This window comes from Rhinolophus sinicus, chromosome 6 (assembly GCF_057876585.1).
Source record: "Rhinolophus sinicus isolate RSI-liver-muscle chromosome 6, RSI-T2T, whole genome shotgun sequence".
Taxonomy (NCBI): domain Eukaryota; kingdom Metazoa; phylum Chordata; class Mammalia; order Chiroptera; family Rhinolophidae; genus Rhinolophus; species Rhinolophus sinicus.
The window spans coordinates 56,816,374-56,841,180 of NC_142506.1; the positions used below are offsets into that span (position 1 = coordinate 56,816,374).

The following is a 24,807-nucleotide window of genomic DNA, read 5'->3' on the forward strand; positions in this document are numbered from 1 at the left end:
TTTGTTTTGTTGACTGTGGTAGCTCTAGAGTCTAGTACAGTGCCTGGCAAAATAGAGAGTGGGGAAAAAAGTAGAGGAGGCACGATGGATTGGAGGGGGGAGGGAACGAGTTGCAGGAGGGCAGGACTCCATAGCCTCTATTTTATTGGCTAAATAAGGTGGGAGAGGAGAGAGGGATGCAAGGTTTGGAACATCTGTGGGAAATGGGGAGAAAGCTGGGAACTCAAACACTTGAACTCAAGCCAAACAGATAATTTATTGTATGTGCTTGGAGGTGAGGTGAGGTTCAAAAGGGAAGATACTCCCCACCCAGCTGGTGGTAATTTGACTTCTCTGTTTTGGGGATGAAATATAGAATTATAGAGTAGGGAGAAGCAAGAAGAGGCTCTTGACAGACGAGGCAGGTGAGGGGGGCAGTGAAGAAGGAAAGAGAAGCTTGGAAGGGAGATATTAGGTTAGTGCAAAAGTAATTGTGGTTTAAAAGGTTAAAAAAAAAAAATTGCAAAAACCGTAATTACTTTTGCACCAACCTAATAACCCGTATGGGAGGGAGCCTTTTGTGAATGGCATAGAATTTGAAGGAATGAAACCAAAGCTTAGACATGGGTTTTGTTTTTTGTTTTTTTTGGCTTCATGCTTCTATGATTTAAAAAAAGAAGAAGAAGAAAAGAAAACAAAATGCTCAACGTAAACATACTTGCTATTTGGTAATTTGTCGGTAGGGAATTCTCAGTTGGCTAGAAGTGAGTTTTGGGACAAAGTGCCAGTTGCTGCCCCTTTTTCCTCAGGCAGGATATGAAACAAGGAGGAAAAAATAGAACTGGACCCTCTTATTCCAGTTCCTCTCTCCTTGCTTCTATTTCCATTGTAACTGTTTTATAAATAAGCCAGGGCTGCCAATGCTCATACTAGATACAATTTACTATTGTGTGTGACCAGTTTTCGAATGGTAAAGAGATATGTTTTTTCATTATTGAGACCTGGAGGTTTTCTGGATGATTGTGGATCACGATATCTTAGGTTGTTTCTGAGATTTCTTTGTATGCAAGAAAATAATGAAAACCAGTGGAACACGAGGTAGGTGTTTTGGTGCTTACTGCCTTTATGAGCTGCAGGTTGCCAAAAAGGATTCTAGCTGTCCACAAATGTGCTAACTTTCAGAATTAGAGTTTCTTTTATTTTTCTTAAGATTCTCGAATTTAACATGATCTCTTCCCTGCAACTTGCTCCACTTGTGATCTTTTCTATCTCAGTTGTTGGCAACTTCCACCTTTCAGGACAAAAACCTTGGACTTATCCTTTACTTCTTTCCCTCCTTTTCCATATCGAATCTGTCAGGAAATTCTGTGAGTTTGGCCTTCAGAATACATCCAGAATCTGACCACTTTGCACCACATCCACTGTTACTGCCCAAACCTCTTGCATCTTTTGTCTGGACTATTTGCAAGGGCTTCCGACAGATTCTCTGCTAACTTTCAGTCTGTTTTCCACAGCGGCTAGAGTGATCCCATTACATTATAAGTCAGATCATCTATTCAAATCCTTCCCTTGGCTCCTCACTCCACTCAGAGTAAAAGCCCAAGTCCTTACAATGGCCCACAAGGCCACATATTATCTGGCCTCTGACATCACTGTATCTCATCTCCTACCATTCCATTCAGTCTCCTCTCTCCTCCAGCTGTCCTGGCCTCCGTGATACCGTAGTCCTGGAATATGCCAGGCCGGCTCCCATCTCAAGGCCTTAGCAATGGCTGTTCCCTTTACCTGGAAGCCTTCCCTCACATATTCATGGAGTTCACTGCATCTCCTAAAAGTCTGTGCTCATACATCACATTTTCAGTGAGGCCTACCTTGACCACCTATTTAAAATTGCACCTGTATTCTCAACCCTCTTACCCCCTTCAATTTTTGCTTATAATGTTATTTGGTAATTTATGTAATTATTATTAATATACTTAGCTGTTGGTTTTACTGGCCATCCAAGTTTTGTTTGGTTCATTAATGTATCTCTAGAATACCCAGCACCTGGTAGGTATTTGATGAATATTTACTGAACCAATGAAGGGATAAATTCCCTTCACTTCTCTTAGGACAATTCTCTTAAAAGAACTAGACTTTAAACTAGAGTTTTGGAGAATTTTTGAATTCTCATTGAATTAGCCATAGCTGAATATTTCCAGATGTGTAGCTGGGATGGTGCCATCGGGAGTTCGATGGAGATTCTATTAAGGGATTTGATGGACTAAGAATTGTCCATCCTTGAAGTGAGATAAATCCAGGTGCTCTACTCCACTGTTTAGACTCTGAGAAAAGTGGTTCTTCTGAGTGAGCTTGCGTGGACACTTTTCCCGGAAGGAAAGCTCCTGGAGTTGGGGTTCCTGGAGTCTGTCTCCGTGGCAGGTGGAGGAGGGTGCCAGGACCAGCTCTCCTGCTCTCTCAAGGTGAGGCGCTGCGATTTTCCTGGGCCTTCTTCTCCCTCCCTATGAGGAGGATAGTACGAAATCCAAGTTATTCTTGAGCAGCAGAAGAGCTCCTCAGATTCCTGCTTTACACATTTTTAACCTTTCGGGGGGTTATTTACTTCTTTTATTGTGGTAAAAATAGACAATTTAAAATTTTAATCATTTTTTAGGCGTACTTTTTGTGAATTATAGTCACAGGAGTTTGAAATTAGAATTTGGGCAACGGCCAATGAGATGCAAGACTGACAGCTGAGCGCTGCTTCAAACGAGGAACTCCCGGAATGTGCTGCGGGCTGAACCACCACCGCGAATCTCCATTTTGTTGGGACAGGGCGGCCCTGGCGGCTTCCAGCGATATCGCTAGTCCCGGTGGCGGGCCCGTCCTCCCACGAGGGTCCTTCATTACTATTGAGTCTTCCCAAGGCGCCGCCTCCCAAGCCCCCAGTTCCGCCAGCAGGCGCGCGCTCGAGTCGCTCCGCCGCGCGCGCAAAGAAAGAAAAGGGCGCCGGCGCCGTGCGCGCGCCCGCTGCCGCGCTTCCCCGCGGGCGCGCGCGGCCTCTCCTACCCCATGCCCGCCGGGAGCGCTGTGGGCGGGGCCCCGCGTGGGGGGCGGAACCCGCACGGCGCGCCGGGGGCCAGGCCCTGGGATTAGTTGGTTTCGGAGCGGAGGAGGGAGCCCGGCCGTCTCGAGCGCCGAGGAGACAAAGCCGAAACCCGGGGCCCCGCGAGGGTTGGGACCCAGGCTCCCAGGCGCCCCAGCCGGCGCGGGAGGGCTGTGCGGACAGGCGCGCCGCCCCGCCACCCACCGCTGCCGCTTCGCAACAGGTCCGCCGCGTCCGGGGCGGCCTCTTTCTGAGCTCCCCTCCCCCGACCCCGCGCCCCCGGGGGCGCCTCCGCTCGGCTCCAGGCCACGGTTCGGCCACCCGCTTCGATGCGGTTCGGGTCCAAAATGATGCCGGTAAGCGGGTGGGCGGGCTGGGGCCGGGGCGTCGGGCCCGGAAGTGTGCGGGGTCGCGGCGGGGGTCTGATCGGCCCCTGCGTGCGGGTCGCGGGCGGAGCCAGGGGCCCGAGCCCGGGTTGAGGGCTAGGGCGTTGCGAACCTCGGTGGGGCGGCCGCGGCCCCATCCTCCGGGCTTCCACCCCGGGCTCCGGGCGGCGTGGGGGAGCCGGGAGACCCTGACCCGCAGGAGGGCTCCCAGCAACTGCTCCGGAGCGAGCTGAGCAGCGAGCGGGGCCGCCACTCAAACTTTTTTTTTCCCTCTCTGGCTGGGTCCTGACTTTTTGCAGTTTTTAAAGGTCAAGAACAGAGGAGCCGGGAATCTTACTTGCTTTGTCTTAAAAAAACAAACACAAAAACAACTTTTCGTTGGAGTGAACTATACATTCCGAAACGCGTGCCCTTGCTTTCTTTTCAATTGCATTTCGATCTTGATTATTTGCTATAGCAGCCAAGCCGCTCTATCCTTTTCTGGAAAACTGGTTTTAGGAAATGCAATTGCGGAGTTTTTAATCGCAGCAAAACGTCTGTGCCTGACTTCGCGCTGTTTCCCATCGCCAGACCCCTGAGAGGATTAGTGAGTTCTTCCTGGGCTCCGCGGGCTTCGGACGTGGCCAGCAGGCCACAGGTGTGCAGCAGGTTTGAGACTTGAAATGTTGATTTCCTTCAACGGTCGCAGAACCTGGAATTCCAGACTGCAGTGGCTCAGGCAGACTTGATAGCGTGTTTCCTCGAGGAAGTTAAGTTGTCCTTTGCACCTCTCCCCCTGAAAGCCGGATCATCTTGCAGTCATCCGATGTTTTCTCAGGGCTTCGTTTGTTGAAACAGAAACAATTTTTCTTTTATACAATCTGTGGATTGAGGTGACGACGCATTTTATATTTATTTGCAGTCACAGACACGGAGTATAATATTCTGTCCCTTGGTCCCCTACTTGTGTCATGGGAGAGCGTCCTAAACTTCCATGTATGGGACAAACTGAATTCATTGGCATTCATAATTGAGTTTAGATGGTTTGGGATATTTTGTCCTGTCAGGAGTCAAGACATTTGAAAGTGTTAATAGCAGTATGCATCCTATTTTAGGTTATAATACCTGGTTATGAAGTTAGGTTTGTGATATGAATGCCCAGTAATAAATGCGGGCAGTGGACAAGGGTGAAGGATTTTGCTGTTAAAATTTTTATTCCTGGGATTTACATTTCTTTGTCTTGAAATAACTTTTGCAGATTGTGAATTTTTCCTAAAAATAGGAGTAAGCCATCAAGTGTTGGTTGTTGCAATATGATTTCTTCCTTAAAGATCAGTTTCATGTCAGGGTATCCTTTGGGTTTTCTTAACACTTGTGAACATTTTTCTCCTTCTCCTGCATGCCAGATCATTAGAATTTATTTTTAAAAAGTTAGGTAGCTCTTGAGACTATGTTTAATTTAGCAGTATGGTTTTACTGATGTCAGAGTAGAATCTTAACAGATTGGCAGTGTGGTGTGGTGGCATGCGTACCAGCTTTGAAGCCCAACTAATGCCCAGTATTTGCCCAGCTACTACCTCTGTGACCATAGGCGTTTTTTCTTTTTTAATGATTTGTTCCTCAGTTTCATTATCTGTAAAATGGGGATGATAATAATATGGAACCCTTAGGGTTGTCAGGATTAGAGTTAGTGTTTATGAAGCAATGAGAACAGTGCCTAGTCTGGAATAGTTGCTTAAGTAAGAGCTTCTCCTCCTGAATTTGCAATATTGGTTAAACTGGAGATTCTTATCCTGGTGATACATAAACATATGAAACATGTTTATTTAGTAACCTCACGTTGTATATGTCTTTATCCTGTAATCATTTGGGTACTTGAAAATAAGACTATTTTCTTAAATGTATTTCTCATCTTTAGCTTTTAATAGGGATTTTTAGTCCAGCATTAAGTGAGGTTTTGAATGTATTACTCTGAGAAATTCTAACCAACTTATTAGGAAAAGCATTATAATTAATACGAAAAAATGGACAGTCACAGAATGTAGACAGTTGCCTTGATATGCTTTTTTGTTGTGATGAAATGAACATATTTTAAAAATGACCATTTTAGCCATTTTTTAAGTGTACAGTTCTGTGGCATTAAGCGTGTATTCTTTGGTTTCCTTTTAAAGGCATTCTCAAGATAACAGTTTGCTATTTAGACTGCATTATATTAAAAATGTGCAAATAAGTTGTGTTCGTGTATGTTCTCACCAAATGGTAGAGAATCAAGTGATTTTCTTTCATGTGGGACATGAAGTGATAATTGGACCCAAAACTAGATGGGGAAGATGCAGTTTAGTAGACTAACTAAAAATAAGTACAGAGCTGAGAATCACGGTAGAGGTAATGATGGGGTGCTGCAGAAATGGGTGTGCTGATTACACGCGTTTTCAGATACCTGCCAGAGTCAGTATCGCTGCTTCTGTGATATTTCCACAACTTGGCGAGGAGAAACTGATCCATCTAATACTTGACACCTTATTGTCTTCATTAAAGAAGAGTTTATTTGCAGTTTGCGAGTATGGCTTTTTAGTGAGTTACTCTCATATTTGATTATCAAATAAAAGGAAATAATTATTAAAAGCAAAATTTCTCAGCTGTTTAAAATTATATCAGATTTTTTTTGTTCCTTTCATTTTGCGAAGTGTCATAGTCAAATATTTTTATGAAAGAGCTTAGCTAACTCTAAAAGCCTTTACTGTTCTTTTTAGATATGGTTTCATAAAATTTCCTGTGTTTGCCTGCTGCTGAAATGGTAAACGGAAAAAGCCTCCACACAAAACCAGACAGCATTCTGCGGGGCCACATGGGGGGCCAGAGACCTTGAATTTGCCTGTGTCTCAGTGGATGTCGTCTATGTGGCATTTATGTCCAGCTGTGATGGAAATGTTGTCTGTGCTGTCCAGTATGGTAGCCACCTGACACTACTGCACTTGAAATGTGACTCATGGGACTGAGGAACTGAAATTTAGAGTTATTTAATTTTAATTATGTGCCTAGTGGCCCCGTGTTGACAGTGCAGTCAGTTTGACCAAGTAGCACAAACAACTTTACCTTTGCATCGTGTATTTGCAGCTTCACATTTCCATGAATACTCTGAAATGAAATTATACCGTGTTTCCCCGAAAATAAGACCTGGCTGGACAGTCAGCTCTGATGCGTCGTTTGGAGCAAAAATCAATATAAGACCCGGTCTTATTTTACTATAAGTATTTACTTACTTACTTATAGTAAAATAAGATCGGTTATTATATTATGTTAGATTAGACTAGATTAGATCCGGTCATATATTATAGTAAAATAAGATCGGGTCTTATATTAATTTTTTCTCCAAAAGACTCATTAGAACTGATTGTCTGGTTAGGTCTTATTTTAAGGGAAACAAGGTAGGTTTCTAAAGGTAACTGGGCAACTTGTTCAGCAACACAGACCAACAGCTTAACTTCTGCTTAAATAGTTGTATTATTTTCCTGTAAAAGTCTGGTTTTATTTGTACATATTTTCCAAACGGAAATTGTGTTTTAAAATTAAAAAGTTTTCAAAAGGTTTCAAGCCTTGGAATATTGTATTTATATGACTATATACCATGTGCTGAAAGAATTCTTTTTTGTGGTTGAGTAGTAATGTAGCAAGTTAGCTTAGGTTTTATTTCAGAGTAACATTTAAGGTAGGTTCTCTATAGAATTGTGATTCTCAAAGGCTGCTAACCAAATCATCTATTTAAAAACATGTGCAAAGTATCTTCCATTTCATGTGCTGTAGTGAAGTTCGCCTTGTGACTTCTGCTATATTAATTAAAAGCCAAAAAGCATTTAAAATTTTCTGTATTTTTATCTGTTTCAGAGAAACCAGATTTAGACTTTGAAGCAACTTAGCAGAAGTGTACACCTGCTTATCATTTAAAAATGAACTTAGAGTTTATTTATCTGGAAAGGGCATGGAGGGTTGTATTCAGACTCTGCTTCTAGGAAGAACTCTTTCTCCCCCTCTTCATGTCTCCTGCACCCCAGCAGCAGACAGTCAAAACAATAAAACAGAACCTCTCTTTTCTGGAGCTTTTAAGGAATACTGTAGACCTTTATCTCCCGGTAATCTACCATAGTGCGTGGCACTCCTTAAAAAGTTTTGCAAAGCTAGTTGAACACTGAGCCTTCTCAAGGCTCATATGTTGTCCAGCCTCTTTTCAGCTCAGATTGGGTAACTACATACCAGTACACGTTGTTATGACTTGCTGTATGTATCATAACCCTCTCCTGAGTTTCTTGAAGAAGAAGAGTGGGATATGAGAGTTCAGGACTCCAGAGTGCTCTTGTCAGCTCCTCCCCGAGTTAAACATTAAAATACTTGTTTTTTTGATGGTATGCTGGGTACTGAACAGAACATTGTTCTGTAATCAGAGGTAATTGAGAAAAGAAAGCATGGATGACAGATGGGGTATGAAATGTATCTCATGATGGAATGGTAGGTGAGACATTAAAATTTTCCTTCTCACTAGGGGAGAATACTGAGTATTCAGGAGGCAGTGATTCTTAAAGCACTTTCTATGTTGTCTTGTCAAAAGAAAATTATCAAAGAAATGCAAAATCTAAGTGTAATTACATTGTGTGCAGGAAAAGTAGCTTCACTGACGCCGAAGCTGTGGTTACTTAGCTTCTTTCAACATAAAGTTTATCCAAAAACAATTGATTTATTTGGATGATAAGAGAACCAGATTTTCATTGAAAATGTTCATTTGCCAGTAAATACTGAGCTTTTACTTTTGAAATGCAGACTTCAATTGTTTTAGAAACACATTTATGATTATTACTACTTTACTTAAATTTGAAACATTTCAAATAAAAGTTCTAAGGTACAAATTCAGAAAGATAGTAGCAAACCTTAATGAACAAACTGTTAGGTTGGTGCAAAAGTAACTGCGGTTTAAAAGCTTAAAAATAATTGCAAAAACCACAATTACTTTTGCACCAACCTAATATTACAAATAACAGTTTAAACTACTAGTGGTAATAAGAAAAAGTGGTTGAGACAGTTTACTGACCCTCCACAGTGGAGTGAACCATTTCTGTGTAAACCGGTGCAGTTGTAAGCCCTGCGTTATGATTTCCCGCCCGGGGAAGGTGAGGAAGCTTCTCCCGAGAACGCTTTCTGTGCCTCCTAATGCTGCCCGGTGATGTAGCTCGGTCGTCCCATCTCGTTCCTGTGTGGCCCTGGGAAGTGAGTCTTCTCATCCTCAATCAACAGATAATTTGCTCCTAGTCAGCAGAAAACGAGATGTGAATCCAAGCCTTCCTGCTAACAAATGCTCTGAGATGGCAGTGCCTAGATTAAAATATTTTTCTGTACTTGACAGGACACACAGTGGTCAAGATTGTGGATATGGCTAATGACAACTTCAAATATTGCTTTGCAGAGCGTAACTAGAATTATTTTTGAAGTAGGAAAAGGAAGGCAGAGACATCTTTCCATACTGAAATCCACACTGGATGAGAAGACGGGTAGATGGTTCTCTTATCAAGTTGTGAATGATAGCGTGGTGATTACCTCACCCTGTGCAGTGGGAACAGCTCAGGGACCATTGTGTTTTTCTACCTCTGATACTTCCGTAGACATCTCAGCTCTGCCATGTGTGCGGGGAAAGAAAGGGGGTGTAATTACCTTTTGTTTGAGGGGTGTTGAATAATCTTTCTTTATAAGGCATCTTTAAACAGGGCTTGAAGGTGATGATGCAGGAAAGAAGGAATCCGGGAAATAGCTGTGTTGGGAGACGCAGAGTGTAGGGAATCGCGCAGCACCTGCTGGGAGATGGCCGTCATCGTTCTTCAGCCATTTCCAGTGGCTTGAAGGGTGCAGCAGGGACCTGAAGGAATGCCCACTGCTGCTGGCACTTCGAGATGCAGGGGAGTGACAGTGACCGCACTGCTTCAGGGTTGTCTGTGTAGTAGGCACCGGGATTCGGTTTCGTCAGATGAATTCATTGGAAATCAACTGGGGACTAATTTTGAATGAAATTTCATTAACTTGTCGCTCTTCATTCTTCCTCATTGACCTGTTGATTGTTCTTGGATGGTCTTTTGGGGACAACACCCATTCAACAAGCACTTAGTGAACATCCACTGCTTTCCAGGCACTGCCCTAAGTGCCGTGGATCCAGGAAAGAATAAGAGTTTTCAGAGAACTCACCTTTCCTGGAGCTTAGCGGAGGGCGTGGACGGGGGAGAAATAAACGACCCCTGAGAGTGGGATTTCAGTAGGATAATGTGACTGTGCCGCTGGTTTAGATTGGGTGGCCATGGAAGTGACAGTTCCACTGAGCCCTGAACGCCTGGAAGGAGCTGGTCCTGGGTGGGTTTGTGCGTGGAGCATGGCAAGCAGGCAGACTTCCTAGGGGCTGGAGCCAAGGCCTGGCAGATGCAGTGGAGGCCGGTGGGCCTGGGGCGTAGTGGGCAGAGGGGAGAGTGGCAGGGGCTGAGGTAAAGAGAAGGGCAGCACAGGGGCTTTCATGGGCGGGGCAGAGAGCTTAGGCGGCCTCGGGTGGGGTGTGGTGGCTACCGGGAGAGCTGGACGCAGTAAGAGGGACATAATGTGACTTAGAAAAGACCCTGCTTGCTGTGTGGAGGATGGATTGGGGGGGTCTCAGAGCGAAAGAAGCAGGCGACGTGGGGCGCGTAGGCAAGACTTACGTCACCTGCTGTAGGAAAGTCTGCAGAGAACCACCTCAGATGAATCAGAGTTTTGCTTTATCACACCACGTGCCCAGCTGATAGGCGAACTGGATGTGAACTCAGGGAACACAGTTTGTCACGTGTTCTAAGCCTTCAGAAGCCCCAAGGGTGAGAGCAGAAACTGTAGCACCTACTCAGGGTTGGGAAGAAGATTACCCCATATCCATAAACTCCTTCCTGTGGGACTAAAGAAAACCAAACTTTTTCTGTCATCGGGGAGCGCTGAAGGGCTTGAGAGGAAGCCTCCTGTCACTGGGGTTCTTTGAAACCGAGGAGGGGGCACCAGGTTTCCTAAGGAAGTCATAGCCTTCAGAATGCTTTACACCAGCCACACTTCGACCACATGACCCTACCGGCCTGGAAGTTTCTGACGCTTTCACCTAAAAGTTCCTTGACCATTTTTTTTAAAGTCAGTAATACCTTCATTTTATTGACAGATACAGAGTAGCCAGTGATCTAGGAAATTCAAGGCAGAGCTGACGTCATTTCTAGGAAGGGTCTCTTCAAGCTAGTGTTTGTCTGCACCACAAAGTGGAGGTGATAACTGCTAGCTCGTTTGTGACATGTGGGCCATTTTCGGGTAATTTGTTGATTTCCCGAAAAGGGTTATTTTAGATAACATTTTATATTAAATGGTAGATGGGATCCTTCTCTGGTAGGTTTTGCTTGTTGCTCTCAGTAGCGGACCGGGCGCTGCCCCTCTTTCCTTCCATTCCTCCATTTCCCCCATATCTTGCATCACTGCTCATTAGTCCCCGGGCTCCTCTTCTGCTTTGCCCGGCTCCTGCCTGGGCTGCTGGGATCCTCTCCTTATTTATATCCTTTCCTTTCCTGTTCTCTGCCCGGCCCGTTCACCACACTACTTCCGCGGCGGGCTTTCTGACACAGACTGTCTCCCTCTCCTCCAGAACTCTTCCAGACTGACTTCAATTACAGCATAGAAGGTAAACTCCCCAGCTAGATATAAAGTGTCCTTATTGTCTGGCCCCGGTGGATGTTAGCGTTTTGGTGTCAATGATAGCCTTCCATTCCAGATATTTAGCCTCACAGTGGGAGGGACGGAAAGTCTCAGGACACCAGCCAAGTCAGTATTTCAAACACGGCGCCCACCGTGGGGCAGAGGGAAGTAAGTAGCGAGTGGTTCACGGTGTGGGGGGCATCATCCATCGCCCCACTAGCCATTGGGCCTCCTTTGGAGCTGTGTTGATTTCAGGAAGGCCTGCTGACCGCCTCACACATGCTCCCAAGGAAATCTGCACTAGGAGTGCTGTGGGGCTGGAGGGTACGCGTCCCGCTTGCTCCTGCAAGTTGTACCCTGTTGTGTGTTGCTGTCCAAGGCCTGCTGTGTGCCACCTGACTTTCCCGTGTGTGTGTGTGTGTGTGTGTGTGTGACAAGCTTTAGACACTGAAAGCTTTTGCAACACGTCTGTGGCTCGCGGTTTGAGAATCACCTGTCCCTTCTTACGCGTCCAGCCCTGCTCCCTCTGTCACGTTTCAGCAGTGCCGGGGTTGTAGTCCCACCGCCTGCCAGGTTTTCTCACGCTGCGGGGCCTTTCCGCGCCGTGGTTTCCTGCCTGGACGGTCCTCTTCCTGCCTATTACTCATCCTTCGGTCTCCAGCTCAGAAGTGCTCCTTGAAAGGGAGCAGTGTTTCTTCCTGGTCTCACTGGTCGCGGTGTGGACCTCCCCGCGGAAGTACTCACCTGGTGTGTGTTTGTTTGCAGTGTCCCCACATTGTTCTGTGTGCTCACCGAGGGTGTGGACCGTGTCTTTCATCTTAGTGTTTCTAGCGCTCAGCCCTGTGTTTGACACGCTGTGGGGATTTCATAAATACTGTTGGGGTGAATGAATGTTCCTGTTTTTAATTTTCTTTGGTGAGGGTAGTTCTCACCCATTTACATTTATGCCCCTTAGTGCCCTTGGAGCTTTCTTAAAGGTTTTCACAGCGGTGAGATCTTTGAAAATGCAGGCGCACGTCCGCAGTAAAGTGTGAGATAGAAAGGGAAGAACTAGAAACGCTGGATTGCTTGTACTCATGGTAGCATGGATGGTGCTTAGAGAATAAAAGTGAAAAATGGAATGAAATATGTAACAGCTCCTTTATATAAAATAAGGCACACGCCCACAAAACAACAACACTCGCTTTAGAAGAAAGCACGCCAACATTAAACGTACAGAAATGTTGGGGTATGAGTGGGGATTAACTAGTTAAATATACGGGTATATTTTTAGGGCTTTTCTTTGTTGCTTATGATAGATATTGAAAGCAGAGTATCCTAAAGTGAGTTGTCTTGGAGGATATATTCAGAATTGGAAATCTATCCAAATCGAACTTCAGGCATAGTTGAAAAGGAAAGAAAAGATTTCTTAAATTATCCTCAAATAAGCAGAGTGTTTTGTTTTCTTCATTTGGGACACTTTCTGGCTTTGAGAAAGCTCACGCTGAAATGACACCACAGGCTCGCTTGTAAACATTGCTTGATGGCTAATGACACACTGTGTCGTGCTGTAGTCTCCTGTTAACGTTCTCTCCTTGGTGGAATTTTGAATCTCCGAAGCACAGGATTGGTGCAGTGGAGCAAACACATATTGCTGATTCGCTGTGTGTGAGACATGAGATAGCATTTTTGGGGGAGGAGAGAAACTGGGAGGAAGCATTTAAGGACCAAAACGTCTGTCCTAAAGGAATTCATAGACCAGTAAGACAGAGGAGAGCGGGATACAAACAACTACAGTGTGAGTGGAGAAAGTTGGCTTCTGGCTGGAGGCGTGTGTGTTTGTGTGTGTGTGTGTGTGTGTGTGTGTAGATGTGTGTGTGGGGGGGAGACTGAGGGGATTGGGGGCAGGTTTATGGTTTCCTTGAATGATTCTAAAAAGACGAGGGAAAGGGTGAAGGGGACAGGTGAGCTCCTCTAGGGAGAGGAGTGAGGAAAAGTGTGGGTTTCTTAGATTTCTCATTTGGTGGTTTGAGGCTGTGACTGGAGCGGACACTTTAAAATAAGTTTTAAGGCTTAATATGTCTTGTAATTAAATGGAAATTCCTTGAAATTCCAAATATGCAAAGATAAATGGTCGTGTTTGTGAACCTGTGATGTTTCCTGTTGTTACTGGGTTAATTGGGGTATTTCAATTGTTACATGCTGGCCACATTAGGATGACTTATCTGCTAGTTAGGTAACTAAATGCTGTACATTATTTACAGCACGTTACTCAGAAACCTCGCTCTATGGTACATCGCTGCTTACGACTTCTCTAATGCAATGGTTTTCAAACCCCAGTGGTTAGGCTGGGCCCCACCTGAAGGGTTTCTGATTCAGGAGGTCTGGGCCGGGGTGGGTGGCAGGGGCGCTGAGACTTTCTGTTTCTGACAAGTTCCCAGGTGATGGCAGGTTGGTCTGGGGGCCACACCCCGAGAACGACACTGGTGACTTTCCTCTTACTCACAAGGCCGCGTGCCTCCTTCACGACCTACAGGCCCTGTGTGAGCCTGCCCTGTTTACCTCTCTGCCCTCCGTGTGGGCCTGTGTTCCTGGTCCCCTGGCTTGCTTTCTGCTCGTGGAACAGACCGAGCCCCTTCCTGTCTCATTGCCTTTACACGCAGTGTCTTCCCCCAGACGTTTCAAGCAACTGCTCCTTCAAATGTCTGTCCCCCTAGACGCTTCCCCTAACCACGACTAGCCACCTTCCTCTTTCTCTGTCACATCACTTTCTATAACTTGCTCATTGATTATCCGTCTCTGCCCCCTGCCCCAAATAATACAAGCTTTTCTGTCACCATAGTCCCTAAACTGTGCTTCGACCCCTAACAGAACACTGGTAGACGCCACTCATGGTAATTGATGAAGATTTAAAGAGCAGTTAATGGCTTTGGGTGTAAAGTCCAGGCCGGAGAAGTCTAAATAGGCCTCTGTAAGCAGTGACCCTCTGGTAACGGGAGGATTGACCCAATCAGGGAGGCTGGAGAGTTCCTTTGAGGGGAAGGACTCCAAAGCTGTCCCAGCCCCCAGGGAGACTCCACAGAGACACTGCAGGTTGCCCACCTAGCTGTTGGGGAGACGTGGACGGGCCGCCCAGGCAGGGGTGACTGAGCAGCACGCTCACTGTAGAAGGAGTGCAGCCTCCCCACAGCCGGGGGGAACATGTCTGAATGAGGGGGCCGAGATGAGCAGTGTGCAGTGACCACTGGAGCCCACAGCCAGGTCTGTGAGGAGCAGGAGGCCGAAAATCCCAGACGACTGGCAGGGTCTGCGTCTCATTTCTAACCCGTCCAGTGCTGGAAGCCCTGCTTGGGCTGTGTGGCCGTGTGCACGCGAGAGAATGAAAGATGCTTTGGTGGATGTTACTATTTGTTAATGAAATATCCTTTCCGTGTCCTAGTGTTAAGAGGTGTTTTTCTTACTGCGGTTATAGGAAGCCTGGGAGCCACATCCTCCTCCAGAAAGTAACCTGGGACCTTCCTTCATGAGGGTGCAACACGATGTGAAAGTGAAGTAATAATAGTTTATCTTTCTCTCTCCACAGAGGAATTATTAAACAGAAAATCACCCAGACTTTTCTCTCATCTCATTTCTAGCATTATTACCTGCCTGTCGCTGTAGCGAGTCTCCTGTCAGTTAGTTGTAAGATTTGGGGAGGATTTATGTCACTCTTTTTGCAGATTGTTCATTTTTCTCTAAAGGACATTCCCCCCCCTTGTGATTTTTTTCTCTTAGGTGAACCTAAGGGATTTGAAGGTATTATTGCAAAGCTTAATTTCTTTCCTTTTGGTGACAAGGCACATCTTCTACTCTTGGTTCCTTTTTTCTTTCTGTGGAACATCACATGGTTTTTTAAATTAAAGAAATTTTAGCCTCTGACAAAAAGTAACTTTCTTATAAATGCCCTAGACAGTTTTTTATTTTAATTTCTTCTTGGAAAAGTGTTCCAAATTTTAATCTGAAATAGTGCCTCTTTGAAAATAAGTCATGCTTAATTAATCGCATAACATTGTAGTTACAGTGAATACATGTCCTATAAAAATGGAATTCTTAAAAATAAATCCCATTCTTTTTCAATGAAAATTGTCTGTGACTTTGGGATTTTGGAAGGGCGAGTGTTCATTTGGCCACGACTTGGGCATCAATCACGTACACAATGTGTGGTGGTTACATGGCACAACTTAGGATAACATAGTGTTTTAGCTTTCCCGGAAATTTCTGTCTCTTCAGATTGATAACTTTAAGAAGCAGAAGCAAATAATAACCACATTTACCATTTTAATGAAATATTTTCACATTCTTTTATCACAGTTTATATTATGTTCATGTACTTTCAAATTGTAAAAATAAATTAACATTGAGATTTAAAATTTGTTTAAAGTGACATCTATACCTGCTCTCCTAATGCCACTGATTTCATTTGTGTCAGTTCATATGCACGTGTTTTTTAAATGGTGATAACCTACAATTTAATATTATTCTGTCTCGTAGCTTTCTCTTACCATTTTTCTAACACGTAGCTGGGTCATAGTTCTTCCAGCAAATGTGTTAACTTTTTCATGCTTAACTTTTCCATGTTGCTGGATATTTAGTTTTCCATCTTATTGTTTATAGATCGAACGCTGGAGTGAAAATCTTCAGGCAGTTAGAGTTTTTCTTTATTTCAATTATTTCTTTGGGATAAATTCCCACAAGTAAGGTTATGAGGTATACATCACTTTATGGCTTTTGGTACATGACTCCTTTTGCTTTCTAAATGGGGTTTTAAACAATGTATCATCATCTCATTGAGATTTTAAACAATGTATCACCATCACATTGAGATTTTAAACAATGTATCACCATCGTGTCAGGAGTTTTAAGTGTGTCACCATCATGTGGTTGAGTGAATCACATTTTTTACAATCTTACTTCTTTTGGAGCTTATCTTTTCATTGAAAACTAATTTAATAGTTGTAAGTGGTACCTCATTGTTTTAATTTACATGTATTCCCCCCAGGTTTTATCATTTATATTATCTTATATGATCTTCAATTATATCTTCTGCTCTTTAGTTTACTCTATCATTTATTGGTTGATCTCCTCTCCTGTAGTTCATTAAAAAAATGAAGTTCCTGATTCACAAGTAGGAAAGCCGTTTTAATGTCACTGAGAAAGGCTGATTGGTATTCACTTCTGCCAAGAGAAGGAAAACCATCTACTCTGCTAAATGTTGTGAGCATTTTCCGATGCCCCAGCAATTATTGTCCGCGTACTATGCAGGTACATCTTTAAAGGCTGAGGTGTTGTTTTGATCTGATTATTGCTGTACTCTTTATGATGAAAATAATTTAGCAAAAAGTTCCCAGGAACACCTTTACAGCTTAAGTCAGTGAGAATAATCAAGTTTCTCACAACAGCCTCCCAGGGATGTTAACTTTAGGGAACCGTTTTGCTTGCTTCTGTATGGGAAAGACACAAAGGCAGTCATGTTTATTGTCTTGGAATGTGGTGTTTTATTAGAAAATATAAAGTGCCAGGGAAAGATGGCATTTTGGAAGTAAGGTTACTATAATTTTTTTTTACACTTTCCATTAATTTATGCCTCTTTGCTGAAACCTCCATCTATCTCAAATCACTTTTTTTTATTTCTGAATTTCCATTTTACTACAAGTCTCATTTGTGTAATTTAGTGCTAAATTGTTCTCTAATTTTTCCATGAGTTAATCTTACCTCCCTTAAGAGATTTTGTCTCTCGCATAATAAGCATGTAGTAGGCTTTTTGCACTGTGATGTAATTCACATACTGTATAAATTTACTCTGGAAAGTGTATAATTCAGAGGTTTTTAGTATATTCACAAAGTTATGGAATCATCACCACTGATTCCAGAACATTTTCATCCCCTCAAAAAGAAGCCCTATACCCCATTAGCAGTCACTCCCCAGCCCCTGGCAGCCACTAATCTACTTTCCGTTTCTAACGGTTTGCCACCCATGGCTCTTAGATTAAAATCCGAACGCCTTGCTGTGGCCTTAGAACACTGGTTCTCAGCTGGTGGTGTCCAGAGCGGCAGTGTCAGCATCGCATGCAGCTTGTTAGAAACGCAGACTCTCAGTCCCCTGCCCACGTGGACTGAATCAGAGACTCCCTGGGGGGGGGCTAGCATCTGTGGTGAACCACCCTCCATGCCAGGGTTTGAGCACCAATGGCCTATAAAGGTTTGTGTGATCCAGACTCTTTGCGCTAATCTGTAATCCTTTCCCCTTGCTCCCTCTACGGTGACCTTCCTGTTCCTCAGCTGTGACTACCTTGATCCCTCCTCAGGGTCGTCCCTCCGCTGGGGACGTTCTCCCAGACAGACCTTAGCTGGGCTGGTGCTCAAAGGTTGGGATCCTTACGGACGAGTCCCCTCTAACGACACGGATGCGGTCGTGGAGTATGAGGACGGAGAGGAAGGCTGGTCCTGAGCCTCTTCCGCTTGCCCCTCCAGATTCACTCTACTCGCCACCTTCCCCACCCCCCAGCTTTGTGCCCCAGGCTTCTGCACCAATGGCTTCCCATGCCTAGCGACTGCTAGTCGGGTTTGCCAGTGGGGAGTCAGAGGGGCCCGCAGGGAAAGGGCTAAGCGGCGGTATGTATTGCCCTGCCTCCCTCCCTGTGGGCTGGCTGGCCCTCTGCACACAGCCTTCTGCCTTGAATTTTGTACTGTGTGCTGTATGCACTATTTAGTAAAGATTATCTCGCCATTAGGACTTAGACCATAAGCTAGATGGCCTGTAAATGTTGAATGAATGAAAGAATGTTGAAACAGAAGCAGGATGGCTGGAGCGCGATAGAAGCTCAGGAAATGAGAGCACGCATTCTGTGATTTCTCGGAGTCTCTAGCTGTGCTCTTTACTGGGTGCTATATCACTTATTCATAGCAGAACGAAACTTCCCATGAAAATAAATCAGAGGTGAATCTGTAAAATGCAACAGTAGCTTCAGGATTTATTCATTCAGAAGCACACTGTGCGCTTTTTACAGACCGGGCACAGTTCGAGGTGCTGAGGATACCACACTGGGCAGATAAAACCCAGGGCTGTGTGGAGCTTGCGTCCGAGTAGGGAAGACAGATAACAAAACAAGTTAACTAAACAGCATGTGCATCTGTGGGTGACTGTGCTGAGAAGACACATAAAGCAGGGCAGTGTGTGTGCGCACGCACGTGTGAGGGTGCTGTGGGGTTTTGGGAGGGGCGGCCAGCACGGCCTCATGGAGAAGTCAGCATTGGAGTCCAGACCTGAAGGACACGAGGGAGCCAGGCTTGTGGCCCACGGGGAAGAGCATGGCAAGCACAGGGACAGAAAGCGCGCAGGGCCCACCAGGAGGCTGACCCGGGAAGGAGGCACCCCCAGGAGGACGCTGGTGCCCAGAGAGTGGAGGGGCTTCGAAGGAGACCCGGGCTGGAAAAGGGGCGGGGCTGGAAAAGGGGCGGGGCAGATCGCAATCAGCTAATCACCCTAACTCCCTCGCCCTTCCCCTCCCTACCTTATCACATTATCACAATCATAAAACAAAGCAACCGCCTATCTTCCCCAACTCACTCATTAATCGTTGAATTGTTCAGTTCACACACACACCTCTATGCCCCCGCACTCTCATTTAGTCACCAGCTCCTGTCTTTTCTATCTAATCTACCCTTTTCTTTCTGTCCTCCTTACCTCTGCCTTCGTTCAGGTCCTCTCTTCATGCCTGAATCGCTAACTTCCAACTTGTAGGCTGTTGTGAAGACCTTGGCTTTTACTCTGACACCTCATAAACACCTAAAATAAATGGTAGCTCTTTGGGAATTTAAAGACTCTTATTTTGAAGATGAGGAGGCTAAGATTCAGGGAGGTGACATTACTTCCCTAAGGTGGTCTAATCATTAACAAACCTGGCTTTAGGACCCAGCTCCGCTGCCAGAGAATCGGCAGCAATGTCGCCTTGCTGGCCCAGCATGGAAGACTTGAGTGCAATTAGTGAAATCACCACGGAGCTCATCTTCACACAGGACGGGTAGAAATGGGGTCAACTCGTGCACCTGCCATTCACACCAGTGTTAATCCTGTGGGTGTTTGGGGGAAACGGAATCTCTCATTCTTATTTGTAATTCTCCCTTTTAATAAACGAAGCTGTTGTTTTCCAGAAAGTAAAAGGCCAAATCGCTATTAAAGTTTGGGTTACTGTGGTTAAATAGAGCCTTTCCTGATATCCTTCTGCTATAAGGACATGAAAGAGGAGAGGATGGATCAGAAGAACAGAATTGTACGCCTCATATTAGTACCCAAGTAGATCATTTCTCTGAGCCTTCCCCCGCCCCCCGCCCCATTTATAAAGAGAAAATAACACCTGTGTTGCTTATCTGAGATAATGTATGTGAAAGCACTCTGAAAGATGACATTACGCGGTAAGGTGCTATTTATTGCCTTTTATTTGTTGATACAGTGTGTGTTTAGTATATAGATTGTATATTAAATATTCCTGTATTTAATATTAACACCTCCAAGTTTTATATTTACAAGGGAAACAGTTATTATTTTTGAAGTGTTTAACTCAAAGACAGTTTTGGTGTGTGTGGGGAGCATAGAAGAGAGAAGTTCTGTTTCATACTAAAGTGTAAATTGTTTGTTTCTGTCATTCAGTGTGCTGTATATTTTGCCAGAGCATGGGCAGGGGGAATTCTGTGAGCTTAGTTCATCTTTGTTATTTTTTTCAAGGCTTGATGATTTTTTTGTAACAGTTTTAAAGTGCTGCCTTGTTGGCCAAGTTGAGACCTAGAACTATGTATCTTTATGTAATCCGGTTTGTCAGAATGTGCAAAACCCGCTGTCATTAGCTCAAAAGCTTCGGAGCTCATCCTGGGAAACTGCAGTTTGGGGTTTTTTTCATTCGTTGTATTTATTTTTTCAACAGTATCCACTGTTGTCATTTTTCTGGGTTACCTTCTAGTTGTAATGGGTTACCTTCTGTGTTTCGAATTACTTCTTTTATACACGTTTTTGCAAGTACAGAGCTTCGGTGGCAAGAAATGGAACTTGGATTCCCTTAAGAAAACATGGGTTTAGTGCAAGAAGGAGCGAGTACCGTACCCCCCCATCCCCCTGCCCTGGCTGAGCCCACTGACCTCCTCTTGTGCACGTTCATCTCACTCTTTGAGTTGAATGAACACGGGGTTACTGACCGGCATCGCTATGGGCAGTTTGTTTGCTGTTTTGCTCTGTTTCTTCAGCACTGGGAATAAACACTTTTTTTGGTAATTTAACAGGTGTGAAAACGTGAATTCTTTAGTAGCAGTGTTCTTAAGACACAGTGTCTATTTTTACTGGGAGAAAGGTTGTTAATGAGTTTTAGATTTAAACCCTCTGCTGGCCTGAATGTTGATATACAAGGTCACATGTGTTTTAGCACAACAGCTAATAATTTCTACTCAGACCTATTGATGAAGTATTATACTTTAAAGTAGGCCTTTAATTTGATGAAAACATTTGACTTTTAAAAGTACAATTTTTTGACTAGGTAATACAGTCACATGTATTATTAGATTTAATAATCTAATATATTAGATTATTAGATTATTAGATTTCCGGTATAAATATTAGATTTCCCTTCAAGTTCTGTCCCCTGTCCCCCATCCCAATCTTCCTTCAGAAGGAGCGTATGATGCTGTGTTCTCATGTATCCTTCCAAACACAGGCTGTGCATAGATGAGAATGTTAGCTCGCTGTCCCCTGACTACCCTCAAGACTGACAGGGAGCTCTGTTTGGAGTTTGGGTCTGGAACACACTAACAACTAGACAAGTATTTAGTAAGCAAATCACGTAAATAAAAGGTCAGAGATTTAATTTGACCTTGAGTGTGAACCAGTTAGACTGGACTCCAGGGCTCCCCCAGGACTCCGCAGGCCCTGCTCCTGGAGGTGGCAGAGTCCCCTCGGCAGAGCTCCGGGTCCCTGCCCCCACTTGGGCCAGAGGACAGCCATACTGTTTTGCTGAACGTTAACACTTGACTGAGAATGTTTGGGGAAGGAAATGTAGGTGAACAAAGTGACCATCAGCAGTGTGGAAGGTACTGATAACTGTTGTGTTTCTGTTTGTTTCCAGATGTTTCTGACGGTGTACCTCAGCAACAATGAGCAGCACTTCACAGAAGTCCCAGTTACCCCAGAAACAGTGTGCAGAGATGTGGTGGATTTGTGTAAAGAACCTGGCGAGAGCGACTGCCATTTGGCTGAAGTGTGGTGTGGCTCAGGTGAGAGACCCAGGCCACCTTGTGCTTTAGTCCTTGCGTCTTTTCTTACTGCTGGTTTGCAGACACGGTCGTGTGTGATGCTTGTGTTTATCCACAGAGAAACTAGACTAGCGTGTCCATCAGGAGATGGTGTTCTTGATCCAGCTTTGCTGTGACGTAAAGTCTTTCTTCTGTTTTCTTTCTCTGCAACACAATGAAGACACCACAGTAGGAAAGGTCAAAGGACAGGCAGCTCATATACCGGGGGAAGCTTCTGGGGGGTTTACGGTAAAATGTATGGTGCCGAAAGTATTTTTTGTACGCTTAGGCTTTGCTTAATTAGAAATTTGAGGCATCCTGCTTGTTTTTGCCCTCTCGAAGTTTTTGTAGGTTTTTAGGGAAAGCTGTTCAAGGTTATTAGGAAAAGCTAAGCTATTCAGTGTTGGAGGAGGCAGTGTTGAAATCATAGGCATTCTTTTAACCTTGAAATCAGTCCTCCCTATGTAGTTCTTTGGGTCTCTGAAATGGGACAGCCTGGTTTCTTTTTGGCCCCTTAGGAGTTTGTAGATGTGGGAGTAATTTTTCATAAGCTCTGCCTTGTTCCTCTACATCCTGGGTGAACTCCCACTGTTCCTTTTTCTCCTCTGGGGGCGCCAGGTCACACACTGTGTTAATTGGAGTCACACCATTCGTGAGCTCTGACTTCAGCTGAGCGCTCACTTCTTACCAGGCAAGTCCTCTTATTATGCACCTTTGGTTGACTTTCCCGCAGGCGGGTGTTCTAGAATGTCTTCTGCATGCACCTGGAATTGCTTACTCTTAACCTGCAGGTAGGAGCTGGATTAGGCCATTCGCATAAAGAAACCCAAGTAATCCTTTTTAAATGAAAATTGGATACTTTGACTTCCCTGTTGAAACTCTGGAGTGGCTTTTTTTCTACTTAGAATAAAATCCAAGCCCTTGATGTTAGATTGTGAAGTCTTATAGGTTTGTTTTCATCTGGTACGATTTCCTTCCTTGCCCCCTTCTGCATCTTTTTTTATATTTCTGAATAAACCAAACTAAGCTCTTTCCCACCTTAGAGCCATTGGAACTAGCTTCCCATGACCTGCGTTGCTCTCCCTCCGTCTTGTCATTGCTGGTCCTTCCGGTCACGTGGATTTCAGTTAAAATGTTACCTCCTTGCAGAGATGGTTCCTGAGCATCTTGCTAAGGTCTCTGTTGTATCATCCTGATTTAATCCTCTGCATAACACGTGTCACTCTTTTTGGTGCGTATTGATTGGTTTGTTGCCTGTTTAGTCCTTGCAGCCCCAAACACATGCACTAGAGTGTAAACTCCCTGAAGAGAGACTCTCCTTATCTTGTTCATTGCTGCACCCAGTTCAGGGACAGTGCCTAGTCTCCAGTAGGTGCTCAGTAAATCTTTACTGAATGAATACATGAGCTTCTATCTGCTTCTGGTCGCCTCCTTGCATTCAGCAAACTACCTTGCTTTATGTTTTACTGAGATGGCTGAAACTACTCATTAGAGTTCCCCAGTCTTCTTCCTCTGTGCTTAGAGTCTTTCTGAGTGTGTGCCCACCCTTTCTTCCGATTTCCTTACAGGAAGGAGTGTTCTTCCTCTTTCCAAGGCTCACACTCTTGAAACTATTAATCCACCTATTCCCTCTTCTCACTAATATCCTGCTCACTTGAGTTCAGGAACCCTTACCAGTGTGAGGATGGTGTTTAATGGATTTTCTTCTAATTTTTTTAAATAAAAAAAAAAAAAAATGACAACACCTGGATGTGTTCTTTTTGTAAAAGAGAAAATTATATGGATAGAAGTCTCTTTCCCATCTCCAGCCCCTGATTGCCTGATGTCATTGCTTATAATTTAAGCAGATAACTTTTCAGACCTTTTTCTCTGCATTTATACATAACTATAGAAATCGTTTTGTAGGTTGTCTCTTCCTCTATTTTCTTCTTTATGTAAATAGTGTCATATATATGAATATCCTGCACTTTACTGTTTTACCTTACAACATAGCTTGGAGATCTTTTCAAATTAGTTAGTATGTATAAATCTACAGCATTATTTTTAATCATAATTTTCCATCGTCTGCATCAACCGTAGTGCATCTAATCATTTCTTTATTCACAAACATTTAAATGAATTCTACTCTTGTTTTTATAAATGCTGCAATAAAAATCCTTTCAGGAGCGTCTCCATCACTTGAAGCATTTCAGAAGTGGAACTGCTTAGTTAAATCGTCACACATTTTAAAGTGTATGTTGCCAGATTTCCCTCAACAGACGCTATGTAAGTGTGCACTCCTACCAGTTATTTCTAATAGTATCCCTTATCAACAGTTGATACAATAACACTTTAACTTTTTTTACAAATTGGTAGTTACAAAATAGTCACGGGAATGTAAATTACAGCACAGAGAATATAGTCAATAATGGTGCAAAAACTATGTATAATGAATGCCAGGTGGGTACTACACTGATCGAGGGGATCACTTCAGAAATTATATAAATATCTAACCACTATGATGTACACCTGAAACGAATGTAAAGTAATATTGAATGTAAAAAAAAATTGCTATTCTTACAAAAATAATCATATATTAATTTTTGCTAACCTGATGCTGCCCATTTTTTCATTAAGTTATTGGCAACTTGAGTTTCTGTTTAAAAAAATATATCTTTTTTTCCCATAGCCTTTGCTCATGTTTCCTTTTGCTTTTGCCTTTTCCCTCTTGATTTGTAGGCATTAAACAAAACAAAACAAAAACTGCTCTATTCTGGACCTCAGGCACTTTTGTGGGAAAATCCTTTCCTTACTCCAAGACTTTAAACACACTCTCCTTTTATTTCATACTACAAGTTTTTTTTTTTTTTTTTTTTTTTTTTTGGAAGGGGAACAGGACTTTATTGGGGAACAAGGGTCAAATTGTTGTACTTTCAATCTTAGTTGTGGAGGGTTCTGTTCAGCTTCAAGTTGTTCTTTCAGTCTTAGTTGTGGAGGGCGCAGCTCAGCTCCAGGTCCAGTTGCCAGTTGCTAGTTGCAGGGGGCACAGCCCACCATTCCTTGCGGGAGTCAAACCGGCAACCTTGTGGTTGAGAGGACAGGCTCCAACCAACTGAGCCATCTGGGAGCTCAGTGGCAGCTCAGCTCAAGGTGCCATGTTCAATTTTAGTTGCAGGGGGCGCTGCCCACCATTCCTTGCGGGATTCGAGGAATTGAACTGGCAACCTTGTGGTTGAGAGCCCGCGCTCCAACCAACAACTGAGCCATCCGGGAGGCAGCTCAGCTCAAGGTGCCGTGTTCAATCTTAGTTGCAGGGGGCAGAGCCCACCATCCCTTGCGGGACTCGAGGAATTGAACTGGCAACCTTGTGGTTGAGAGCCCACTGGC

General features: G+C 44.1%; 1 protein-coding gene across 5 annotated transcripts in view; it reads left to right on the forward strand.

Annotated features, from left to right (window-relative positions):
* TP53BP2 (tumor protein p53 binding protein 2) overlaps window positions 1–24,807 on the forward strand; it is a 136,223-nt gene that overhangs the window by 80,950 nt on the left and 30,466 nt on the right. For 4 of the 5 annotated variants that reach the window (XM_088799129.1, XM_019716049.3, XM_019716050.3 and 1 more), the window contains one exon: window positions 21,276–21,423. In XM_088799129.1, the coding sequence (XP_088655255.1) occupies window positions 21,276–21,423 (148 nt within the window). Of the gene's footprint in view, window positions 1–3,100; window positions 3,421–21,275; window positions 21,424–24,807 lie in introns of those variants that run through there. The other variant, XM_074316942.2, reaches the window with a different exon arrangement.